The sequence below is a fragment of the Oncorhynchus mykiss genome, chromosome 9, assembly GCF_057628025.1.
Source record: "Oncorhynchus mykiss isolate SJ-2025 chromosome 9, ASM5762802v1, whole genome shotgun sequence".
Taxonomy (NCBI): Eukaryota; Metazoa; Chordata; class Actinopteri; order Salmoniformes; family Salmonidae; genus Oncorhynchus; species Oncorhynchus mykiss.
In genome coordinates, this window is record NC_143030.1 from 27,635,093 (window position 1) to 27,659,490 (window position 24,398).

Consider the following 24,398-nt stretch of genomic DNA (forward strand, 5'->3'; position numbering starts at 1 on the left):
GTTTGATAGTGTGTAAAGTGAATGGGTCATGCAGATTGACATACTTTATCACAAAAAGGGACAACCAACTACACCACCACTTTCAATCTATGCGCTTGATATCTGACCAACAGATCACTGACCATTTCGAATCCCACTGTACCTTCTCCGCTGTGCAATCCAGTTTCCGAGCTGGTCACGGGTGCACCTCAGCCACCCTCAAGGTACAAAACGATATCATAACCGCCATCGATAGAAGACAGTACTGTGCAGCCATCTTCATCGACCTGGCCAAGGCTTTCGAATCGGTCAATCACCGTATTCTTATCGGCAGACTCAACAGCCTTGGTTTCTCAAATGACTGCCTCGCTTGGTTCACCAACTACTTCTCAGACAGAGTTCAGTGTGTCAAATCGGAGGGCCTGTTGTCAGTCTCTATGGGGGTACCACAGGGTTCAATTCTCAGGCCGACTCTTTTCTCTGTATATTTCAACGATGTCGCTCTTGCTGCGGGTGATTCACTGACCCACCTCTATGCAGACGACACCATTCTGTATCTGGCCCTTCTTTGGACACTGTGTTAACAAACCTCCAAACGAGCTTCAATGCCATACAACACTCCTTCCATGGCCTCCAACTGCTCCTAAACGCTAGTAAAACTAAATGCATGCTTTTGAACCGTTTGCTGCCCGCCCCCGCCCAACTAGCATCACTACTCTGGATGGTTCTGACTTAGAATATGTGAACAACTACAAATACCTAGGTGTCTGGCTGGACTGTAAACTCTCCTTCCAGACTCATATTAAACATCTCCAATCCAAAATAACATCTCAAATCGGCTTCTTATTTCGCAACAAAGCCTCCTTTACTCACGCCGCCAAACATACCCTCGTAAAACTGACTATCCTACCGAACTTCGACGATGTAATTTACAAAATAGCCTCCAACACTCTACTCAGCAAACTGGATGCAGTCTATTACAGTGCCATCCGTTTTGTCACCAAAACCCCATCTACCATCCACCACTGCCTCCTGTATGCTCTAGTCGGCTGGCCCTCGCTACATACTTGTCGCCAGGTCATCTATAAATCTATGCTAGGTAAAGCTCTGCCTTATCTCAGCTCACTGGTGATCCCCAAAGCCAACACCTCCTTTGACCACCTTTCCTTCCAGTTCTCTGCTGCCAATGACTGGAACGAATTGCAAAAATTGCTGAAGCTGGAGACTTATATTTCCCTCACTAACTTTAAACATCAGATATCTGAGCAGCTAACTGATCGCTGCAGCTGTACACACTCCTTGTTGTCCCCAGTCCACCTGGCCGTGCTGCTGCTCCAGTTTCAACTGTTCTGCCTGCGGCTATGTAACCCTGACCTGTTCACTGTGCTTACTATTATTTGACCATGCTGGTCATTTATGGACATTTGAACATCTTGGCCATGTTCTGTTATAATCTTCACCCGGCACAGCCAGAAGAGGACTGGCCACCCCTCATAGCCTGGTTCCTCTCTAGGTTTCTTTCTAGGTTTTGGCCTTTTTTGGGAGTCTTTCCTAGCCACCGTGCTTCTACACCTGCATTGCTTGCTGTTTGGGGTTTTAGGCTGGGTTTCTGTACAGCACTTTGATATATCAGCTGATGTAAGAAGGGCTATATAAATTGAATTTGATTTGATTTATATAGCCGTCTGTAAATAGCCCATCCAATCTACCTACCTCATCCCCATATTGTTTTTATTTACTTTTCTGCTCTTTTGCACACCAGTATTTCTACTTGCACATCATCATCATCTGCACATCTATCACTCCAGTGTTAATTTGCTAAATTGTAATTACCTCGCTCCTATGGCCTATTTATTACCTTACCTCCTCACGCCATTTGCACACACTGTATATAGACTTTCTTTTTTTTTCTATTGTATTATTGACTGTACGCTTGTAAATGAGAACTTGTTCTCAACTTGCCTACCTGGTTAAATAAAGGTGAAATAAATCAAATATCTGCCAGCCATATGCCCCAGAATAATACAAAAAAGTTTGGTTTTCCTTTTCTCCTCCTGCAGCCTACACCTGCATCCAATTTGACTGGACATGAGTAGAGAGGGAGAGGGAAGGAGTCTTGGTTAACATATTTAATCCCAATGTAATTTAGGAGGGTGAAAGCTGCATGTCAGCAGTAACAAAAGAGGGTTTTGTGGTCGCTTGAAAGGTTTTCATGACAGCTGGGTTACAGTTACTCTTTGTTTTTGGTTATCATCTGACAAGCCGTGCTGATGAGGTGGACAGACGGCACATAGCTGGAATAGTTCCTCCTCTGAAGATGATTGTTCGATAACATAGAAAAATGCTATAGTTTTTCACCCAAACACATTCAACTACTGTATTATAATATATTACATGTTTGACTCCACTCACTATAACATTTTACTTTTCACCTGCCCCAGTTATAGCAAAATATACTGTACATAGCTTACAGTAACAGGACAAGGGGTAAGTCGAAGTGAAGCTTGTCATTTGTGTTCCGACTGTGTTCCCTGCATCTCCTCTCATATTTCAACGAAACGTTCCCCACCGCAGCCAAGGAATGCATCTCATGCCATAAATCTGGGCCTTGATAGGAACTTGGCTGCCCGACAGCAGTGCAGCACAGCTATGTGATGTACACTGTATGGTAAAAAAATTTTTAAGGTGAACATTACCACCGTGAAGGAGGATGTAATGTACAGGGGTATAAGGACAAGGTCTCCTACAAAGAAGGAATTGGGGGAAATGGCAGAACAACGAAAACCAACCTGTCTCACCTTCTCCTGGGGATCCTGCTGTTGACATTCCTTCACTAGCAAATCACTATGATCGAATGAAGAATAGGCCTACATGTCTCTACTGTGGTCGGACTTTGTCATTTGGCACATGCTGTACAGCTATGCCCCGATCCCATTATAGCAGACCGGCAGTATCTTCTGTCGTCTCCTGAGTTAAAGCGCCCCCTGTTGTCTGAATGCACGATGGTGTGACAGTTTGAGAGAGACCATGTGTTTGTGTGGTGTTGGGCACGGTTCTTCAGAGAGGAGGGAGTTAATGAAAAAGCCAGCCGGTACTCTGTGCCAGGTTTGTTTGTCATATCTCTCTTGTCTGTGCCTTATGCAAATAGGCAGGGGGCTGCGCAAGAGGATCCATGGGAAACTGGTGGAGCTAATCCACCACGTTGAAGAGTCTAGGAGAGGAGGACTTTTCAATACAACCCCCCCCCCCCCCCCCCCATTTAACCCCCTCCTAACACACACAAGCGCACACAAAAACACGCACAGCCGAACACCTGTTTCTATTCCACACCTCAATATGTGTGTAAATCCCACGGTCTGAAGAACATCCAAACCTATATGTCCCACACTAATTGGCCTCAGTGTGTTGATTGTGGATGTCATACCACAAGGAAAAACATTTGATTAGGAAAAGGAAGACAATTTGTATGGGAATTGTCAGCGTTTTTTTTTTCAAATAATTAAGCTATGATTGGTTTTATTGATATAAAAAAATACGTACAGTGCCTAGTTAATTAACTATACACACCCCTTGCTCCGTCTATACATTTTGCTGCTGTAAAATGTTAGCTATGTCATTTGTTTCCTACAGATCTACACAACCCCTCAACATTTTCATAGTGAATACAATTATTAAGCATTTTCCAAATGAATAAGATGTAAAAAACAAGATGTCTTGATTGTGTTTGTCTTCACACCCGAGAGTTAATACTTAGTGAGAGCACCTTTGGCAGCCATTACAGCTGTGAATACTTTTTAATAAGATTCTACCTACATTTTATAACTTAGGGAAGCATATATCCATTAATTTAGTCAAAATTGCTCAAGTGCTAACTTCGGTTGGGAATCATTGATGGACAGCAATTTTCAAACCGTGTCTCTGATTTTTAAGCAGATTTAAGCCAGGACTGAGAATGGACAGGAACACTCAACATCTCTTGGAAAGCCATTCTGGTGTGTCTTTGTCTTTACAATTTGTGTAATCGCTCTGCTGAAAAATACAACTCTATCCCAACTTTTTACTTGGGCTTTGCTCTTTTCAAATTTCTTTTGATCCTGACAAACTCTCCATCCCTGCTGTTGACAAGCATACCCATAACATGATGCTGCCACCTCAATTCTTGACAATAGAGAGGGTTTCACTCTGTGTTGTATTGGATTTGACCAAAACCTATAGTTTTTCATTTAGGCCCAATTTTTTATTTATTTGCTGTGTTGACTTGCAGTATTACTTAACGGCCTTGTAAACAGAATGGATGATTTGGAGTGGATTGTTTAACACTGGCTTTCTTCTTTTCACTTTGTCACACAGGCCAGTAATGTGGAGTGAATGCAATGTTGTTGATCCTCTGTATTTTCAAGTATTGTGGTGGCAAAATCATGTTATGGGTATGCTTGTCAACAGCAGGGACTGGGTGTTTGTCAGGATCAAAATAAATATAGAAGGAGAAAAGCCCTGGTAAAAAATTAAAGGAAAACCCGCCGTGGTCTTCTGAAAACCTATCCATGGAAAAAAGTTGCAGTGTTCCTGAATGGTCCAGTCTTGAATCCTGACTTGAAAATCAGAGACAAGGTTTGAATATTGCTGTCCATCAATGATTCCTAAATGGATTTACTGAGCTTGAGCAATTTTGTCAAAAGCAATGGACATATGTTCCCCTAAGAGTTGTGCAAGTTTAGTAGAATCTTATTCAAAATTATTCACAGTTGTAATGAAAAAAAATACATATTTGAGGTTGTGTAGATCAGTAGAAACAGTGTGTACACTTTCACTATCAACTGTACCTTTCTGTTTAGATATTTAGGCAGAATAATCTCCTGATGTGTAGCGTCTCATTTTCAAGAAGATCATGATAAAAGTATGATCTTTCAAAATGAACTGTAAACATATTATTTGACATTTCTCTGTTTGACTGCACCCAGGGTTTAGTTCCTGTAGGTACTCACATGTTTGTGTTAGAGAACTGGTTGTTCCTGTCTTGCTGAAGTAACTCCGTCCTCCCCTCCTTCCCTCACTCTCTCTTTACACTGCAGTAGTTTACTGAGAGCGCTCAGGGAAGAGCTTCATGTTTCACGAGCCTCCACAAAAGGTCCACCCCGGAAGAAAAAAGCCCAAAAACAAAGGCAATCATGAAATCCCCTTTACTTGAGGCCCGAGAAACCTAATAAGAGCGAATCGCCATCTATTTAGTTTCTTCAAATCACTGACAGCAGGCTTTGATAAAAAAAGAATGGAAAATATGTACGATACGAGAACCGCCAAAACCCTACAGACTGTAGCTCCTCTATTGAAGCCAGATGTTGACTTTAACTGGCCAATTTTGATAAATGGCATAATGATTACTATTATACATCGGGGTAATTTTCTATCAGTCCGGCACAATGTTGTTCTTCTTTTATAGACCAAATGAACTCAGCTCGGTGCTCAAGGCCAGGTGCTAGTTTCACCTTGATCAGAACCATGGCATGTGTGTCTCCACAGCGTCCTGTCCTAGAGCAAATGCGGCGGCAGCCATTTTTGTTTTTGCAGTGGCTTATCTTGTGGGCACGGCGGTGGGGGTTTTGATGGCCGGATATATTGTAGAGCATAGCAATGGGGTTTTGGTTGGCTTTAATAGGAGTGTTTGCCTGCTTTGTGCCTTATGCAATGTCCAGAATCCCATTAGGTCTGTGTGAAGGGCTTAGGAGTTCAATGTTTCATAGTCATGACCAGTGTTGGGGGTAATGCGTCACAGTAAATATATTACTTTTTGCTGTAAAAAAATAATATAACAGAGTACTGTTTCAGTTTGAGTAATAATATTACAGTTACTGATCAAATATAGGTCGTGATGTAGTTACTTTGTTACTTTTGTTATCATTCCCTTCCTATTACAGTTACTGATCAAATATAGGTCGTAATGTAGTTACTTTGTTACTTTTGTTATCATTCCCTTCAAATTACAGTTATTGATCCAAATACATATTTGTGATGATTATTATTCCCTGTTGGTGCAATATTTAAAATCCCCCCGCCCCAGATTCTAATTGTTTTCGTCCTACGTCTGACGTCCTCTCGCCAAGGGAGATGAAAAATTGTGTCTGAAACGTTTTCTCCGCTTGGAAGTACTCCCATTACTTTGATTGGTTAAGAAAGACAAATTGAATATAACTGTTAACCGTCTACTGTGCCCAGGTGAGAAACACCTCCCCACTGCTAGAAACACCTTCCAATCTCTTGAAGCACCTGCAAAAGTAACACGCCAAGACAAAACTCTTAGCGAAAGACCCCTTGATCACTGCTGCTGAAGATAACTGTAGGCCTACCTCATCCAAACAACCAAGGCTGTAACCCAGAGAAAGCTGAACAAGCTTGTAGCTGGGTGTATAGTAGATTTTGTGTCTGTCATTATTAGGTTACTTGTGTTGGTGTATAGGCCTACATAACATTGACATTATTCTGAGTGAGGATACGCAGCATTTTGGGTGTAACGTAAAAGTTATATAACGATTAGTGTAACTAATTATTTTCCCCAGTGAGTAATAAGTCAAGTAATTTGTTATTGTTGAAAGAAGTAACAAGTAATATTACTTTTTTTGAGTAACGACTGGTCGTGTCATAGTGACCCACATGGGGAAATACATCCCTAGCTCCTCTGTCTGCAGTCAGCTCCCAACTCAACAAATATCAGAATATTCCAAGTTAAAAGGCCCAATGTGTAGACACCCACAAAGAAACCAATTAGCTTGAAATATAACCACACAACTTCTCCATACCAATCTTCCCCCTTTCCTTGCTCTCAATCGGTTTGATAAAATAAAAATGCCTGCAACCCTTTTGAATGCAGTGATGAAGTCCGTTGATGCTCTAGGCATGTTATCTCGTTCATTGTGATTGATGTCTCAACCACAGAACAGATAATACATTTAGAGTGTTGTCATTTAGCCAAGTGAGTGTCTCCAACAGTTGACTTAAAACAAAGTAACTATTCCAAAATGAAAAAGGTACAGTTGTATGGAAGTATGTAGTCCTGGGATGTTTAACTGACACAGAGAAGACATAATACAACAGACATTTTTGTAGCATAGCTCATTTTATTGTTTAAACAGTTTTGCATAGGAAATATATCCACGTCCAGTAATTGACTGCAGTAAAAACAGCTGCTAGCAGTATAGGCTGGATATTACAGTAACAATCACAAAAAAAATGTTGAGCCTTATTTACATTGATTTTAATCTTGTGGCAATTTTAGCCCCTGCACCAAATGTAACCATCTCAAAAGGCATTGCCTACTGCTTTAGTGTTCTAAAATCAATTAAAAAAAAGAAGGGATATCAAGGCCTTCGCTATACAGTTCACAACGGATACCTGTGGTTCCTAAACTGTAAAATAACAAGATATAAACAAAAAGATTTCAAAAGTTCTCTAAAACATACATTCAATACATACATAGACCTTTTGCACACACCTGCAGTGTTACTACAATTCACTACTGGAGACTGTTACATTATTTCGTTGGTGTTGTTGTTGTTGTTGTGTTTTTTTAATTCACCTTGAAGTGATTCGCCATCGTAATAATGTGTGCGCAGAGGGAGTAAAAGTGCCACAAGACCCATAAGAAGTCAACCCTGCGGAGAAGTTTGCAAGCATTCGTTTCTAAATGACATTAGTTTACATAATGTAGCAATTGACAATCTAAATAAATACACTGTCCAAATGACATGTACACATAGTTTTTCCCCCTCAAAGAGCAAGCATGAGACGTGTGCACCCAGTTGACCAAGACCTTCAAATGAATGAAGCACAAAAAAAAAAAACGCTCTTGTGAAGCCACATCTCAAACCAAAACAACAAAAGATTTGGGAGAACACGCCAAGGCGCCCCAAACATACCGCTTCATTTTAAGTTGTTGAACTTTTTCAGATTTCAGATTTATTAACAATGGACACTCCACTGACACGGTGAGCTTGAACAGGCACTGAATTAATCATATATTTTGTTTGGTGATTAATAATACATAAAATGCTGGTTTTTATGTTTCCTGCTTACAACAACAACCTGATGTTAATAATCAATACATGGAACACGTCTATTGCTTGCGTAAAAACACACCTCCTGAAAGCGTTTTCGGCCATCCATCTGTCCTCTTAGACCCTAGAGCACTAAACATTCAGTAACTAGAACTACACAGATATTGCATGATTGCCACTGGTCCTCCTTGCATAAGGTACTAACTGAACGGTTGACCGTGGATAGCGTTCAACAATCATAACTGAATATTACTCATCTCTACCAAACCTTCCTTATCTGTAGGCCTACATGTCATTCTGTGAAAATGGTTTCACCTGTGTACATACTGTCCAGAGATGATCAAATTAAAGTAGCCCTTTGAAAATAAATATTACCTTTAAAAAATGTGTGCAACCAAAAAAAAACTGCCAATACCTGTACATCTATGAAAGATATACCATGAGTGAAACACTGATATAAAAGGTCTGGAGAATCTAAGGGCAATTTCTATACGAGTACTTGAAGGGCTTGAATCAAATGTAGGTTAAATTATGGAAAGTGCAAAAAATGTGTGATGCCTGGGGGCCACAAAGGACTTACATCAACCAATCCTCACAGCGGAACTACTTGCTTGATGTTCCATACACATGCCTGTTCCAAAACCCTAATAGACATATCAAAACATTGTCAAATGCTAGCGCCAAACTTCTCACGGATTGTTGCATCATCCTGTAATTACGATTTTTCTGAGCGAAACGCTATACGGCACATTTCTAAAGGAGGACTTACGTACGATTGACACAACACACTTTAGCACAGTAGAACAACCTATGATGTCACTTAAGACGTTACCCTGGTATTCACTGGTGGTAGGCTCAAATCAGGTGACTTTATTGTAAAGTGACATGAATAGATATCCCCTACCGTTAAACATAGAACCCCAATCAAACCTCTATTTCTCTCGCTCTCCGACATGGATTCAAAACCACATAATCACATCACACTCTGTACTATGGCCACACTAACAAAAACAAGAATTTAAAATATTACTGAAATGTTTCCAAAATGGAAAGTTTATAAGCACTAAACACAATTTAAAAAAAACATATATATTTTTTTACATTTTAGGGTTCTGTATAGGATACTTCCCCTAAATACAGGAATATGGAAAATTGATAAAATACTTTTATTTTCGATTATTTGGGGAAAGCTGGAGAGTTGTAACTCAAGTCCTGCCTCCGCAACCAATTTATTGTTTTTTCTTTTTTTCATAAAATGGAATTGACTCATATTCCCCAAGATGTTTGAAAACATTTACAAACAAGGGCGTCAAAGAAAAAATCTTGAAAAAGACTACAGTGTACAAACTCCTGCCTATAAGGCAGGCTTCTCAATAGAAATACCCTCATCTTCGCTCATTGTGTAGTTTCAACCTCTCTATCCCTCATACATTCTCTCTTACAAGCACACACATACACACACACACACACACACATACTCACACATTCTCAAAACACACATTACCCACAAACGGACCCCAAAGGACTACTGCTATCGACGCCACCACAGTATTCACCTTTATATACACACAGTCTTCTACCCAAATTTTCAACACCGCATCTGACACGTTTCTATCACACTTGACTCAGGGGAAAATGTCCTTCAGTGGGGTCTCCAGTGGCCAGAGGCTGCAAAGCACTTACGTTTTCACTCAAAAAAAAAAGGCAGAACAGTGCACATAGAACGGGGGGGGGGGGGGGCTTTTTGTTTTTTCTTCACAAAATCAGAATAAGTGTCTTGGGTGAAGGAGGAGAGAATAAGCTTGACTTGAGTTTAATACGTTTTATATACTTTCTGGCAGGTAACAAAACAGGTAACAAAACATCAATGTGGATAGTGTCTATTTGAGTTCTAAAAGTAGTTTATCATAATACAAAGTGGGAGAGTAATCATTGGAATTCTTAATGCCCCGTAACGCCTGAGATTTTGTTTTTGTTTCTTATGTGTACGACTTTATATATTTTATTATTATTTATTATATTATTTATTATGAACGAGTTATATATTTGACACAACACACTTGGGGAAGACGATTAACCAATGCCTATGTGCTATGCAAGGGCTCCATTTTTGTTCTTCTTCTTCTGGCCCTACAGAGTACAAGGAAAATAGTAGATAGTCCTTCCTCTGTAGTCCATAGCTTATTACATGATAAAATACAAGGCTCCCTATAGCGATAAAATAACTCCCCCCAAATGGGTAGAGTTATCCCTGGGATTTATACAGATCTAGTGCATAAATTTGACTACTTCCAAATACTTCCTGTATTCTGATTTGACCGGTCTCACAAGCATTTGTCGGTTTGTTGATTGTAGCACATGTGTAACAGGTAACTTTATATATAGTTTAAGGCATCTACTTGGGAATTGCACACAGCGACTGACAGAATGGCACAGATGATTGTTAAGGGTTAACGCTAATATAGCTTCCTGCGTACAAGTGGTATGAGCAAAGTGTTGGCTTTTCACAAGTACGCGGTATGATTTCAGTTTGAAATTGCGGGCCTGATTAAGGTTCATGTGAATATTATGATTTTTTTTTTTTTGTGAAATGATTGTCACACTCAAGTCAAGCCGTCTCTCCTGTGAGAATGAGCTTAGTCAATCTCACATGCTAGCACCCCAGATGGGAAGTTGAAAGAAAAAGAGTACATTTTGTCACCGTAGACAGATCAGTGACTTTGCAGCCATATGAGACCAACGGGTGCATTCTTTGCAGACAAACTGTAAGGTTCGAAAAAATACCCCCTCCCTCCCCCACCAAGAATTCAAAACACACTGAAACATGTCTCTCCATCTCTCAGTACACTAACAAAGACCTTGTCATACACTGCATCGAAAGCAGTCCCCACTTTGGTCAATTAAAAAAGGACAACAACAACAACAACAACAACAACAACAAAATCAACAATATCAACAAAATAGATGCATTACAATAGTCTCCAAACTAGCCTCTAATAGTTGACGCATCTATAAGCACTACCTACATAGGCAAAAGTTGGTATTGCATAATTTTCATACGTCTGAATTCCTCCCTCCCCGATAGTAACTGGAAGATGAAAAACAAAAAAACGAAATGACAAAAACAACAACAAAAATTAAAGGTTATTAAAAAACCACCGAAAATACTGAAAAATAATGATGGTTGATTATAAACTTTAAAACGGCGACGATACACAGCCTTGATATGCAACGTAACTGTGAGATAAAGTAGTAAATGAAAAAGTTACAAATCAACAATGTCACAATTGTCATTCAGAGTACAAAACAATTATCTTATCATAAAAATGTTAATTTCTTTTCTATAATGGTAATAAATGCAGCAATAAAACAAGTGTAGTGATGTCTCTATGTTCAAAAGGCAAGGCACGTAATGTGGACTAGTATGTCATCGTGCAAATTAAGAGTATTGGAGAGATTTGTCATAGAAATATATCTGGACTTGGAGAGAGGCCAAGGCAATAGATTTGCCGTGCACAATCCTAGATTTCAGGGACTGACACCACTGTATCTGGGACGTGAGTGTTCAAGAAGCAAAATGTGCAACCCTCTGCAACCTTGAAGGTTCAGGGTTGCACAAAAGTGTAGATTTTTTTTTTGTGACATACACACACATTTTTTATGAATGACTTCAACAGCCTGCATTCTTCTTCTTTTTCCCCCTCGTCAAGTCATATTATAAACACAAGCTTCATAAGATGATGGCCAAATGCATACGTTCTTGATTTCAGATGCCATTTTATACACTACGTGTGTTTCAATAAAAAAAAAGCATTTTTAAATGTCTTTTTTTTCTTCTCTCACAATAAATAAAAAGCTCCCCATGAGACTGAGTAGGGCTTAATAGAAGTGCTGTCTTGTTCATATTCAGTTCTGCACAGGTAGCTTTAATGCGCACCTTCAAACACATCACTGCATTACAGGCTTAGTATTCTGTACTTTCCATATTTAGATACACAGAAATGCGACTGAAATCAAATCAAATGTTTGTTTTGTTTTTTAAACCTTTTTACGTTTATGTATTTAAAACAACAAAATTTCATATTTACCCTCCCTTCCTTTAGAGTCTTAGGGCTGACAGACATAGCTTCCCTTCAAAAATTCAATTGCACTTGCCTCTTTCGAGATTTTTAGATAATTTTTTTGTCTTTTTTTTAAAATCCTTTTCTAAAGGAGATACGAATTCTTAAAAAACGGGTCAAATCTCTAACCTAAAAATATAGTGTCTTTCTCTTCTTTTTTTTTACCATAGTAAGAGTTCACAACTCTAAGGAGTATAACTAACTTTTAAGTGGATAGCAGTACAGAATCAACAGGATAACGAGTTTCAGACAAAATAAAAATTGTATCACAGTAAATTGAAATCAAAGAAGAAGAAAAAACACTGAATTCACAATTTGTTCCTATGGTTACATAGTCAATAGTTTGACATGGGAGCCTCTTCTGCAGAAGGGGTAAAGGTCAGAGTTGAATAACTTACAGTCGGGTAATCTACTACCAGCCAGCCTTTGTGTGTTTCAGATCACTTCCCCTGTTTGTAAACCAAGGTTAAAAACTCCCAACAACAGAATGAAGAAGAAGACCACCACCGTCAGACTAAGAGTTGTCATGCTAAATATTAAGGCATCTAAATGTTTTTGTACAGAATACGTCACAGCATTTTGAATGGAAAGGCTCTTCTCACACAATGACTGCCTGGCATGGCATAGGGTTAAGCTAGAGCGGACCGGCTCAGATTCACTCCAAACCAACTCAAGTCTTCTTGGCCAATGTCCCGATGGGAGGGGGGGTTTGGGGAGGAAAGGGTGGAGGGCAGGGGGGAGGGGGGGACAAAGGACAAACGCAATTGTTTTAAGTGCTGCTTGCTGATTATTTCCCCCGTTGCCGACACTTCTCCCCCCCCGACGGGTCTTCAGTTCTCTGCCTCTGTGTGGAGGAGGGGGGGCTCACCAATGATGTTTATGCTGTAGTTCTGGTGGACATTTGTTGGCAGAATCGGAGTCCCGTTCGTGACTTGGAATGGAACTAAGCTCGCCCAGGTACCAGGACTGTGGAAACACAACAGAGAGAGAAGGAGAGAACAGAAGAGGGTTTTGAGTCGCCTGCACTGAGCATCGGAAGACAACAGCACCAATCAGATGCTCTACACGCACAATGATGAAGTGCTCTGCAGCAAGTCATTACATTTGCTGCATACTGTAACACATCACTATTAAATGAACCGTTACACTTTAGAGGGATAGTGGGGGGGGGACAAAAGGGTTTATTCATAGTGTTAAAAACCAAATTCAACTACCCAATTATTTTGTTAGGCAGAACACAATTCTGAGTAATTAGCATTATGTGCTGTTAACATCCGCCATTATTATGTACCGCCAATCACATTTCTACGAATCAGATTCTATGGCAATGTTTAATGAATATCCCCTAAAACTATTTCAACAAAATGTTCATGCAGACCATTTGACAACGGCATGTCCCAAGTCCACTATCGACTCATCCCTCTCACCCAATCACTTCCCACCGGGCACAGACATCAATTCAACGTCGATTCCACGTTGGTTCAAAGTAAATCCCTTGAAATGACGTGGAAACGACGTTGATTCAACCAGTGTGTGCCCAGTGCGTTTGCTTTACCCAGGAGGAATGATGTAAAGGCCTTATGTCTAGTCTAATCAGTCTATGGTTCGAGGGGGACACAGTCAGACAAAGTGCTTCCGGTGTTTTCCACCGATTCCTCTGAGAAGGATGTCAAGCGAGGATCACACCTAATTCCATATCAACAGACCCTCTCCGTGTTGATCAATGGTGCTACAGAAGGGGGGGTAGGGGTCTTTACAAATCCGCCCAATCCCCATTCAACGCACGCTAATGCAACACAACACAGCGATTGTTCGCAGGGAGGCGCAAACTGAAAACGCGGTCTGCCTGCGAAACAAACAGTGTGTTGTTCTCAAGGGGCTCAATGACACGTACATGTTGAATAATTAATCAATTACCCCCACCGCCCACTACATCTGCAATACCTGTCTTGCACAATTGCTACATTATAGGCTAACACTATATACAGAGCCAAGTACACAGACACTAGACAGGAGGAGGATATAGCGTTTTTGGGGTGCAAAGAATGAGGGATATGTTGGAAAGGTAATGTAGGTTAACCAAGGCCCTCCACTGTTTCCATGCAGATGTAAGACTTCCTCGATAAAGAAGAGAGAGAAGAAAGAAAGTTGATTATTGTTGTCAGTGGGATAGGAAGACGACCTAAGGGGGGAAGAGGAGAGGAGTGCCCCCCCCCCCCCCCCCGAGGCTGTCCCATCTGACACGACTGTCTGTCACCGTCCATGAATGGTGTCCAATGATCTGGTCTGCATTTCATACAAGACACTTCTCCGAGTGGCTCAGCCTCGACTAAAACCAATGGGAACCACATATTCAACACATGTTTCTAAGGAGATCAGACTCAGAAAATAAAACAAGAAAGGAAAGAGTGAAGGAGAAGAGGGAAGGAGAGAGAAAGAGACTAAGAATGAAAGAAAGAGCGCGAGAGAAACAGAAAATTTGACTACATTTTTAAGTAGAAAATGTTAGAAGCCAGATCCAGTCCTATAAAGGGTTAAAACACCAGACAGAGGCTATTTGGGCAGGGCTTTTTTCTCCTCCTCCTTACTCCGTTCTCTTTGGACCCCTTCCCTTCATCATTCTCACTCTTAATTTCTCTCGCTCACTCTCTTTGCTTCTAACTCTTGCTCTCTCCCTCGCTCTCTTTGCCTCTCGCTCTCTCTCTCTTTGACTCCAAGTCTCGCTCTCTCTCTGTCTTTGTCTCCAACTCTCGCTCTCTCTCTTTGCCTCCAACTCTCGCTCTCTCGCTCGCTCTCTTTGCCTCCAACTCTCTCTCTCTCTCTCTCTCTCTCTCTCTCTCTTTGCCTCCAACTCTCTCTCCATCTCTTTGCCTCTAACTCCCTCTCTCTCTCTCCATCTCTTTGCCTCTAACTCCCTCTCTCTGTCTCTCCATCTCTTTGCCTCTAACTCTCTCTCTCTGTCTCTCCATCTCTTTGCCTCTAACTCCCTCTCTCTGTCTCTCCATCTCTTTGCCTCCAACTCTCTCTCCATCTCTTTGCCTCTAACTCTCTCTCTCTGTCTCTCCATCTCTTTGCCTCTAACTCCCTCTCTCTGTCTCCATCTCTTTGCCTCTAACTCTCTCTCTCTGTCTCTCCATCTCTTTGCCTCTAACTCCCTCTCTCTGTCTCTCCATCTCTTTGCCTCCAACTCTCTCTCCATCTCTTTGCCTCTAACTCCCTCTCTCTGTCTCTCCATCTCTTTGCCTCTAACTCTCTCTCTCTGTCTCTCCATCTCTTTGCCTCCAACTCTCTCTCCATCTCTTTGCCTCTAACTCTCTCTCTCTGTCTCTCCATCTCTTTGCCTCTAACTCCCTCTCTCTGTCTCCATCTCTTTGCCTCTAACTCTCTCTCTCTGTCTCTCCATCTCTTTGCCTCTAACTCCCTCTCTCTGTCTCCATCTCTTTGCCTCTAACTCTCTCTCTCTGTCTCTCCATCTCTTTGCCTCTAACTCCCTCTCTCTGTCTCTCCATCTCTTTGCCTCCAACTCTCTCTCCATCTCTTTGCCTCTAACTCCCTCTCTCTGTCTCTCCATCTCTTTGCCTCTAACTCTCTCTCTCTGTCTCTCCATCTCTTTGCCTCCAACTCTCTCTCCATCTCTTTGCCTCTAACTCTCTCTCTCTGTCTCCATCTCTTTGCCTCTAACTCCCTCTCTCTGTCTCCATCTCTTTGCCTCTAACTCTCTCTCTCTGTCTCTCCATCTCTTTGCCTCTAACTCCCTCTCTCTGTCTCTCCATCTCTTTGCCTCCAACTCTCTCTCCATCTCTTTGCCTCTAACTCCCTCTCTCTGTCTCTCCATCTCTTTGCCTCTAACTCTCTCTCTCTGTCTCTCCATCTCTTTGCCTCTAACTCCCTCTCTCTGTCTCTCCATCTCTTTGCCTCTAACTCTCTCTCTCTGTGTCTCTCCATCTCTTTGCCTCTAACTCCATCTCTCTGTCTCTCCATCTCTTTGCCTCCAACTCTCTCTCCATCTCTTTGCCTCTAACTCCCACTCTCTGTCTCTCCATCTCTTTGCCTCTAACTCTCTCTCTCTGTCTCTCCATCTCTTTGCCTCTAACTCCCTCTCTCTGTCTCCATCTCTTTGCCTCTAACTCTCTCTCTCTGTCTCTCCATCTCTTTGCCTCTAACTCCCTCTCTCTGTCTCTCCATCTCTTTGCCTCCAACTCTCTCTCCATCTCTTTGCCTCTAACTCCCACTCTCTGTCTCTCCATCTCTTTGCCTCTAACTCTCTCTCTCTGTCTCTCCATCTCTTTGCCTCTAACTCCCTCTCTCTGTCTCTCCATCTCTTTGCCTCCAACTCTCTCTCCATCTCTTTGCCTCTAACTCCCACTCTCTGTCTCTCCATCTCTTTGCCTCTAACTCTCTCTCTCTATCTCTCCATCTCTTTGCCTCCAACTCTCTCTCCATCTCTTTGCCTCTAACTCTCTCTCTCTGTCTCTCCATCTCTTTGCCTCTAACTCCCTCTCTCTGTCTCCATCTCTTTGCCTCTAACTCTCTCTCTCTGTCTCTCCATCTCTTTGCCTCTAACTCCCTCTCTCTGTCTCTCCATCTCTTTGCCTCCAACTCTCTCTCCATCTCTTTGCCTCTAACTCCCTCTCTCTGTCTCTCCATCTCTTTGCCTCTAACTCTCTCTCTCTGTCTCTCCATCTCTTTGCCTCCAACTCTCTCTCCATCTCTTTGCCTCTAACTCTCTCTCTCTGTCTCCATCTCTTTGCCTCTAACTCCCTCTCTCTGTCTCCATCTCTTTGCCTCTAACTCTCTCTCTCTGTCTCTCCATCTCTTTGCCTCTAACTCCCTCTCTCTGTCTCTCCATCTCTTTGCCTCCAACTCTCTCTCCATCTCTTTGCCTCTAACTCCCTCTCTCTGTCTCTCCATCTCTTTGCCTCTAACTCTCTCTCTCTGTCTCTCCATCTCTTTGCCTCTAACTCCCTCTCTCTGTCTCTCCATCTCTTTGCCTCTAACTCTCTCTCTCTGTGTCTCTCCATCTCTTTGCCTCTAACTCCATCTCTCTGTCTCTCCATCTCTTTGCCTCCAACTCTCTCTCCATCTCTTTGCCTCTAACTCCCACTCTCTGTCTCTCCATCTCTTTGCCTCTAACTCTCTCTCTCTGTCTCTCCATCTCTTTGCCTCTAACTCCCTCTCTCTGTCTCCATCTCTTTGCCTCTAACTCTCTCTCTCTGTCTCTCCATCTCTTTGCCTCTAACTCCCTCTCTCTGTCTCTCCATCTCTTTGCCTCCAACTCTCTCTCCATCTCTTTGCCTCTAACTCCCTCTCTCTGTCTCTCCATCTCTTTGCCTCTAACTCTCTCTCTCTGTCTCTCCATCTCTTTGCCTCCAACTCTCTCTCCATCTCTTTGCCTCTAACTCTCTCTCTCTGTCTCCATCTCTTTGCCTCTAACTCCCTCTCTCTGTCTCCATCTCTTTGCCTCTAACTCTCTCTCTCTGTCTCTCCATCTCTTTGCCTCTAACTCCCTCTCTCTGTCTCTCCATCTCTTTGCCTCTAACTCTCTCTCTCTGTCTCTCCATCTCTTTGCCTCCAACTCTCTCTCCATCTCTTTGCCTCTAACTCTCTCTCTCTGTCTCCATCTCTTTGCCTCTAACTCCCTCTCTCTGTCTCCATCTCTTTGCCTCTAACTCCCTCTCTCTGTCTCTCCATCTCTTTGCCTCCAACTCTCTCTCCATCTCTTTGCCTCTAACTCCCACTCTCTGTCTCTCCATCTCTTTGCCTCTAACTCTCTCTCTCTGTCTCTCCATCTCTTTGCCTCTAACTCCCTCTCTCTGTCTCCATCTCTTTGCCTCTAACTCTCTCTCTCTGTCTCTCCATCTCTTTGCCTCTAACTCCCTCTCTCTGTCTCTCCATCTCTTTGCCTCCAACTCTCTCTCCATCTCTTTGCCTCTAACTCCCTCTCTCTGTCTCTCCATCTCTTTGCCTCTAACTCTCTCTCTCTGTCTCTCCATCTCTTTGCCTCCAACTCTCTCTCCATCTCTTTGCCTCTAACTCTCTCTCTCTGTCTCTCCATCTCTTTGCCTCTAACTCCCTCTCTCTGTCTCCATCTCTTTGCCTCTAACTCTCTCTCTCTGTCTCTCCATCTCTTTGCCTCTAACTCCCTCTCTCTGTCTCTCCATCTCTTTGCCTCCAACTCTCTCTCCATCTCTTTGCCTCTAACTCCCTCTCTCTGTCTCTCCATCTCTTTGCCTCTAACTCTCTCTCTGTCTCTCCATCTCTTTGCCTCTAACTCCCTCTCTCTGTCTCCCCATCTCTTTGCCTCTAACGCCCTCTGTCTCTCCATCTCTTTGCCTCTAACTCTCTCTCTCTGTGTCTCTCCATCTCTTTGCCTCTAACTCCCTCTCTCTGTCTCTCCATCTCTTTGCCTCCAACTCTCTCTCCATCTCTTTGCCTCTAACTCCCTCTCTCTGTCTCTCCATCTCTTTGCCTCTAACTCGCTCTCTCTGTCTCTCCATCTCTTTGCCTCCAACTCTCTCTCCATCTCTTTGCCTCTAACTCCCTCTCTCTGTCTCTCCATCTCTTTGCCTCTAACTCTCTCTCTCTGTCTCTCCATCTCTTTGCCTCTAACTCCCTCTCTCTGTCTCTCCATCTCTTTGCCTCCAACTCTCTCTCCATCTCTTTGCCTCTAACTCTCTATCGCTTTGCCTCTAATTCTCTCTCTTTACCTCTAACTCGCTATCTCTCTCTTTGCCTCTAACTCTCTCTCTCTTTGCCTTTAACTCGCTCTCTCTCTCTTTGCCTCCAACTGTCTCTCTCTCTCTTTGCCTCCAACTCTCTCTCTCTCTTTGTCTCCAACTCTCTCTCTCTCTTTGCCTCTAACTCCCACTCTTTGCCTCTAACTCCCACTCTTTGCCTCTAACTCCCACTCTTTGCCTCTAACTCCCACTATTTGCCTCTAACTCCCACTCTTTGCCTCTAACTCCCACTCTTTGCCTCTAACTCGCTCTCTCTCTCTTTGCCTCTAACTCGCTCTCTCTGCCTCAAACTCTCTCACTCTCTTTGCCTCCAACTCTCTCTCACTCTCTTTGCCTCCAACTCTCTCTCTCTATCTTTGCCTCTAACTCTCTCATTCTCTCTCTCTCTTTGCTGCTAACTCTCACTCTCTCCCTCTCTTTGCCTCAAACTCTCTCTCTCTCTTCGCCTCTAACTCTCTCTCTTTGCCTCTAACTCTGGTCGCCTCTAACTCTCTCACTGTCTCTCTTTGCAGCTAACTCTCTCTCTCTTTGCCACTAACTCTCTCACCTCTCTCTCTTCGCTTCTAACTCTCTCTCTCCCTTTGTCTCTAACTCTCTCTCTTTGCCTCAAACTCTCGTCTCCTCTAACTCTCTCACTCTCTCTGGATCTTTGCCTCTAACTCTAACTCTCGCTCTTTGCCTCTAACACTCACTCTGCCTCTCACTCTCTCAGCCACTGTCTCTCTCTGCCACTCTCTCTCTTTGCCTCTGCCTCACTCTCTGCCTCTAACTCCCTCTCTCTCTTTGCCTCTCTCTCTTCACCTCCAACTCTCTCTCTCTCTTCACCTCTAACTCTCTCACTCGCTCCCTCTTTTGCCGCTAACTCTCACTCTCTCCCTCTCTTTGCCTCTAACTCTCCCTCTCTAACTCTAACTCTCGCTCTTTGCATATAACTCTCTCTCTCTCTCTCTTAGCCTCTAACTCTCTCACTCTCTCTCGCTCTTTGCCTCTAACTCTCTCTCTCTCTCGCTCTTTGCCGCTAACGCTCTCATTCTCGCTCTCTTTTTGCCTCTAACTCTCTCTCTCTTTGCCTCTGACTCACTCTCTGCCTCTGACTCACTCTCTGCCTCTGACTCACTCTCTGCCTCTGACTCACTCTCTGCCTCTAACTCACTCTCTGTCTCTAACTCACTCTCTGCCTCTAACTCACTCTCTCTCTGTCTCTAACTCACCCTCTCTCTCTGTCTCTAACTCACTCTCACTCTGACTCACTCTCTGCCTCTGACTCACTCTCTGCCTCTGACTCACTCTATGCCTCTAACTCACTCTCTGCCTCTAACTCACTCTCTCTGTCTCTAACTCACTCTCTCTGCCTCTAACTCACTCTCTCTGTCTCTAACTCACTCTCTCTCTGTCTCTAACTCACCCTCTCTCTCTGTCTCTAACTCACCCTCTCTCTCTGTCTCTAACTCACTCTCTCTCTCTGCCTCTAACTCACTCTCTCTGTCTCTAACTCTCTCTCTCTGTCTCTAACTCACTCTCTCTCTCTGTCTCTAACTCACTCTTTCTCTCTGCCTCTAACTCTCTCTTTCTCCCCCTCACTCTCTTTCTCTCCTGCCAAAAAAATCATCTGACAGGAAATGAGAGATTACGTTTTTTCCTACCTTGCTGAACAAAGAAAGCTCAGAGCAGGCTAGTTCCCTGCAGCATTCTCTTCTTCCCTCCTCTCTCCCTAGCACACACACACACCCCCTCTCTTTCTCTCCCCCTCCGTGTCCAACTCTAAAGGCCTTCTCAGGTGAAGACAGAGTAGACACATGAAAAGGTACTATACAGTCCATCACACTGTCAATCCCATACAATTACATATAGAATCACAGGATCTCTTTAGTCAACCCATATTACTATTCTATTTCTCCAAATGACTCTTTCTGTACTAAAAAGATGACGTCTATGTTTGAGTTGGGGGATGTTATTCATTAAGCCCAAGTTCCCTTCCCCAACACAGGTCTGCACGTGGCTTCACACAATCACTAATGAGAAAAACAACTTTCCTCATGGTCGCCCCCTACCTTTACCCATGGACTCCTTAAGCCCTATCTTAAGAGCTCCACAGCCCCAAATCACACTAATTCTCCTCCACACAAGCGGAGCTCCAGTGTCCAGTGGGCTTCATTTAAGGATTAAGCCATCGGAATTAGATTATCTAATGGCATCTTAATGGATTGCTGACCCATTTCCTGCCCGAACGGCATCATGCAAGTGTGGGAGTGTTTTATTTTGGGTCCTAGCGTGAGGGACTATATAAGACGCAGAAGTGAGAGCAAGACAATACAAAACACATGTAATCTGAATACAATGCCACTTAAAAAAACAGTGCATTCAGATTCTCAATCCAATGAACAAACCTTCGCTAGGGAAATTATGGCATACGTCCTCTTTCTCTGAGATTGCTAGTGCGAAGGAGCAGTGAATGCATTAGGTTCAGACAGACAGAAACAGAAAATCAATGCAAAGTCTCAATTGTCCACGAGGGGTGGGGGGGGGGGGGGGGGGGGGGGTGCACCAGATTATTTAGACTGTCAATACTTTGCTGAGAAGAATACGGAATACCTCATCTACCCCCCGAGATTCAGATGACCAAGACATCTCTCAGTCTGAGGTGTAAGTAAATGTTGCAGGTGACATGAACTTTCATGTCAGGGTCAATATAGTGCCAAGTGCCCTATTGTCAACTAAAGTGTTCTACAGATCCAGTTAGCAATCTATCCTGGCACTCTTCGGGAACATTTGAATTCTGTTTCTGTCGGACAGACACTGAAGCTCACCCAGCTCGTTATGCTTTAGTTTCTGGAAAAATCAACAGAAGACAATAAACCTGAGCTATTCTCTCTTGCGGTCTTTATCTTTCAAGAGGCAATACTGATGATTTTATGAGCTCTCTTACATACATGATGGAACCGTTTTGGAACCACACTTCACTGCAAATGTATACGGCAATGAATCTGAATTCTGGTATCCTGACGGTGCTCGTGAATCAATCAATCATGTATGTCAAGAAATCTGTCATTCTTTCCCTGCAGCTCTCATCGAACCTATATACTGTACGATCAGGAGTCGAGCCTCTGTTAGTCTTGTCTGAGCAGCGAGAGAGAGCAGCAAGAGAAAGAGAGAGAGAGAGAGGCCTCCATGCAGCTCGGGCACATATTCCTCTTACCTCTTACTGGTCTATTAGGAGGCCTAGAGAAGGGGCTCTCAAAAAAAAACTGTAACCTCACAGAGGGCAGAGTAGGCCGGAAGGAGGCTTTAAGAGCACACACGCACACATTCTCTGGTAGACACAGCCCTGTTTAAATTGAAGTTAACACGTTTTCCAAGGAGAGAGAGAGAGAGAGAGAGAGAGAGAGAGAGAGAGAGAGAGAGAGAGAGAGGGAGGGAGGGAGGGTGAGAGAAAAGAGAGGGAGGGAGGGAACTAGAGGGAGGGAGAGAGAGAGAGAGAGAGAGTGAGGGAGGGAGGGAGGGAGGGAGGGAAGGAGGGGGAGAGAAAATGAGAGGGAGGGAACTAGAGAGAGAGAGAGAGAGAGAGAGAGAGAGAGAGAGAGAGAGAAGAGAGAGAGAGAGAGAGAGAGAGGGAAAAGGAGGGGGAGGGAGAGAGAGAGAGAGAGGGGGAGAGAGAGAGAGGGGGGAGAGAGGGAGAGAATGAGAGAGAGAGAGAGAGGGGAGAGAGAGAGAGAAAGATAGAGAGGGGGAGAGAGAGAGAAAATGAGGGTGAGAGGGAGAGAGAGAGAGAGAGAAAACAGGAGGGAGAGAGAGAGAGGGGGGAGAGAGAACGAGAGAGAGGGGGAGAGAGAGAGAACGAGAGAGAGGGGGAGAGAGAGAGAGAGAACGAGAGAGAGAGAACGAGAGAGAGGGGGCGAGAGAGGGGGATAGATTGAGAAAACGAGAGAGAGGGGGAGAGAGAGAAAACGAGAGAGAGAGAGAGAGAGAGAGAGAGAAAGAGAGAGAGGGGGGAGAGAGAGGGGGAGAGATAGAGAGAACGATAGAGAGGGGGAGAGAGAGGGGTAGTGAGAGAGAAAACGAGAGAGAGAGAGGGGGAGAGAGAGAGCGGGAGGGAGAGAGGGGGAGAGAGGGAGGGGGAGAGAGAGAGAGAATGAGAGAGAGGGGGGAGAGAGAGAGAGAGGGGGAGAGAGGGAGAGAACGAGAGAGAGAGAGGGGGAGAGAGAGAGAGAGAACGAGAGAGAGGGGAGAGAGAGAGAGAAATATAGAGGGGGAGAGAGAGAGAAAATGAGAGGGAGAGGGAGAGAGAGAGAGAGAGAAAACGGAGGGAGAGAGAGAGGGGGAGAGAGAGAAGAGAGAGGGGAGAGAGAGAACGAGAGAGAGGGGGAGAGAGAGAGAGAGAGAGAGAGAGAGAGAGAGAGAGAGAGAGAGAACGAGAGAGAGAGAACGAGAGAGAGGGGCGAGAGAGGGGGAGAGATTGAGAAAACAGAGAGACGGGGAGAGAGAGAGAAAACGAGAGAGAGAGAGAGAGAGAGAGAGAGAGAGAGAGAGGAGAGAGAGAGAGAGAGAGAGAGAGGGGGGAGAGAGAGGGGGAGAGAGAGAGAGAACGAGAGAGAGAACGAGAGAGAGGGGGAGAGAGAGAGAGAACGATAGAGAGGGGGAGAGAGAGGGGGAGAGAGAGAGAAAACGAGAGAGAGAGAGGGGGAGAGAGAGAGAGAGAACGAGAGAGAGGGGAGAGAGAGAGAGAAAGATAGAGAGGGGGAGAGAGAGAGAAAATGAGAGGGAGAGGGAGAGAGAGAGAGAAAACGGGAGGGAGAGAGAGCGAGAGGGGGGCGAGAGAGAGAACGAGAGAGAGGGGAGAGAGAGAGAACGAGAGAGAGGGGGAGAGAGAGAGAGAGAACGAGATCGAGAGAGAGAGAGAGAGAGAGAGGGAGAGAGAGAGAACGAGAGAGAGAGAACGAGAGAGAGGGGGCGAGAGAGGGGGAGAGATTGAGAAAACGAGAGAGAGGGGGAGAGAGAGAAAATGAGAGAGAGAGAGAGAGAGAAAGAGAGAGAGGGGGGAGAGAGAGGGGGAGAGAGAACGAGAGAGAGGGGGAGAGAGAGAGAGAACGATAGAACGAGAGAACGAGAGAGAGAAAACGAGAGAGAGAAAACGAGAGAGGTACGTGTCTCTTTAAGTAGGAAGAGGAGTGGGGATCGAGGACAAAGCCGGAGAGCTGGACACACGTGGAGGTGGAAGAGAAGGGCTAACTGTCTCCTAAAAGCAGTTTGAGACACAAGTACAACCAAACAAATAAGTTACTCCGCTATGGGCCCTGGTCAAAGGTAGTGCACTACATAGAGAAGAGGGTGCCATTTAGGATGCAGATATACTATTTATGTGAGCTGTCACACCGCCGAGGCCTCCAACAGATGTTTTATGTGTGCTTAACTTTCCGTGACACACAAGCCCATCCAACCCAAGGACTTTCTAAGGCTCGGAGCAAAAATGAAAGATAAATATGTGTTGCGTTGGGGAGAGAGAGAAAGAAAGATAA

General features: G+C 43.9%; 1 protein-coding gene across 29 annotated transcripts in view; it reads right to left on the reverse strand.

Moving 5' to 3' along the window:
- Positions 1–7,071: 7,071 nt before the first annotated feature.
- Positions 7,072–24,398, reverse strand: part of LOC110531782 (nuclear factor 1 B-type) — a 94,426-nt gene continuing 77,099 nt past the window's right edge. For all 29 annotated transcript variants that reach the window (XM_036987638.2, XM_036987633.2, XM_036987637.2 and 26 more), the window contains one exon: positions 7,072–13,114. In XM_036987638.2, the coding sequence (XP_036843533.1) occupies positions 13,013–13,114 (102 nt within the window). In that variant the 3' untranslated portion in view covers positions 7,072–13,012. The remainder of the gene's footprint in view (positions 13,115–24,398) is intronic.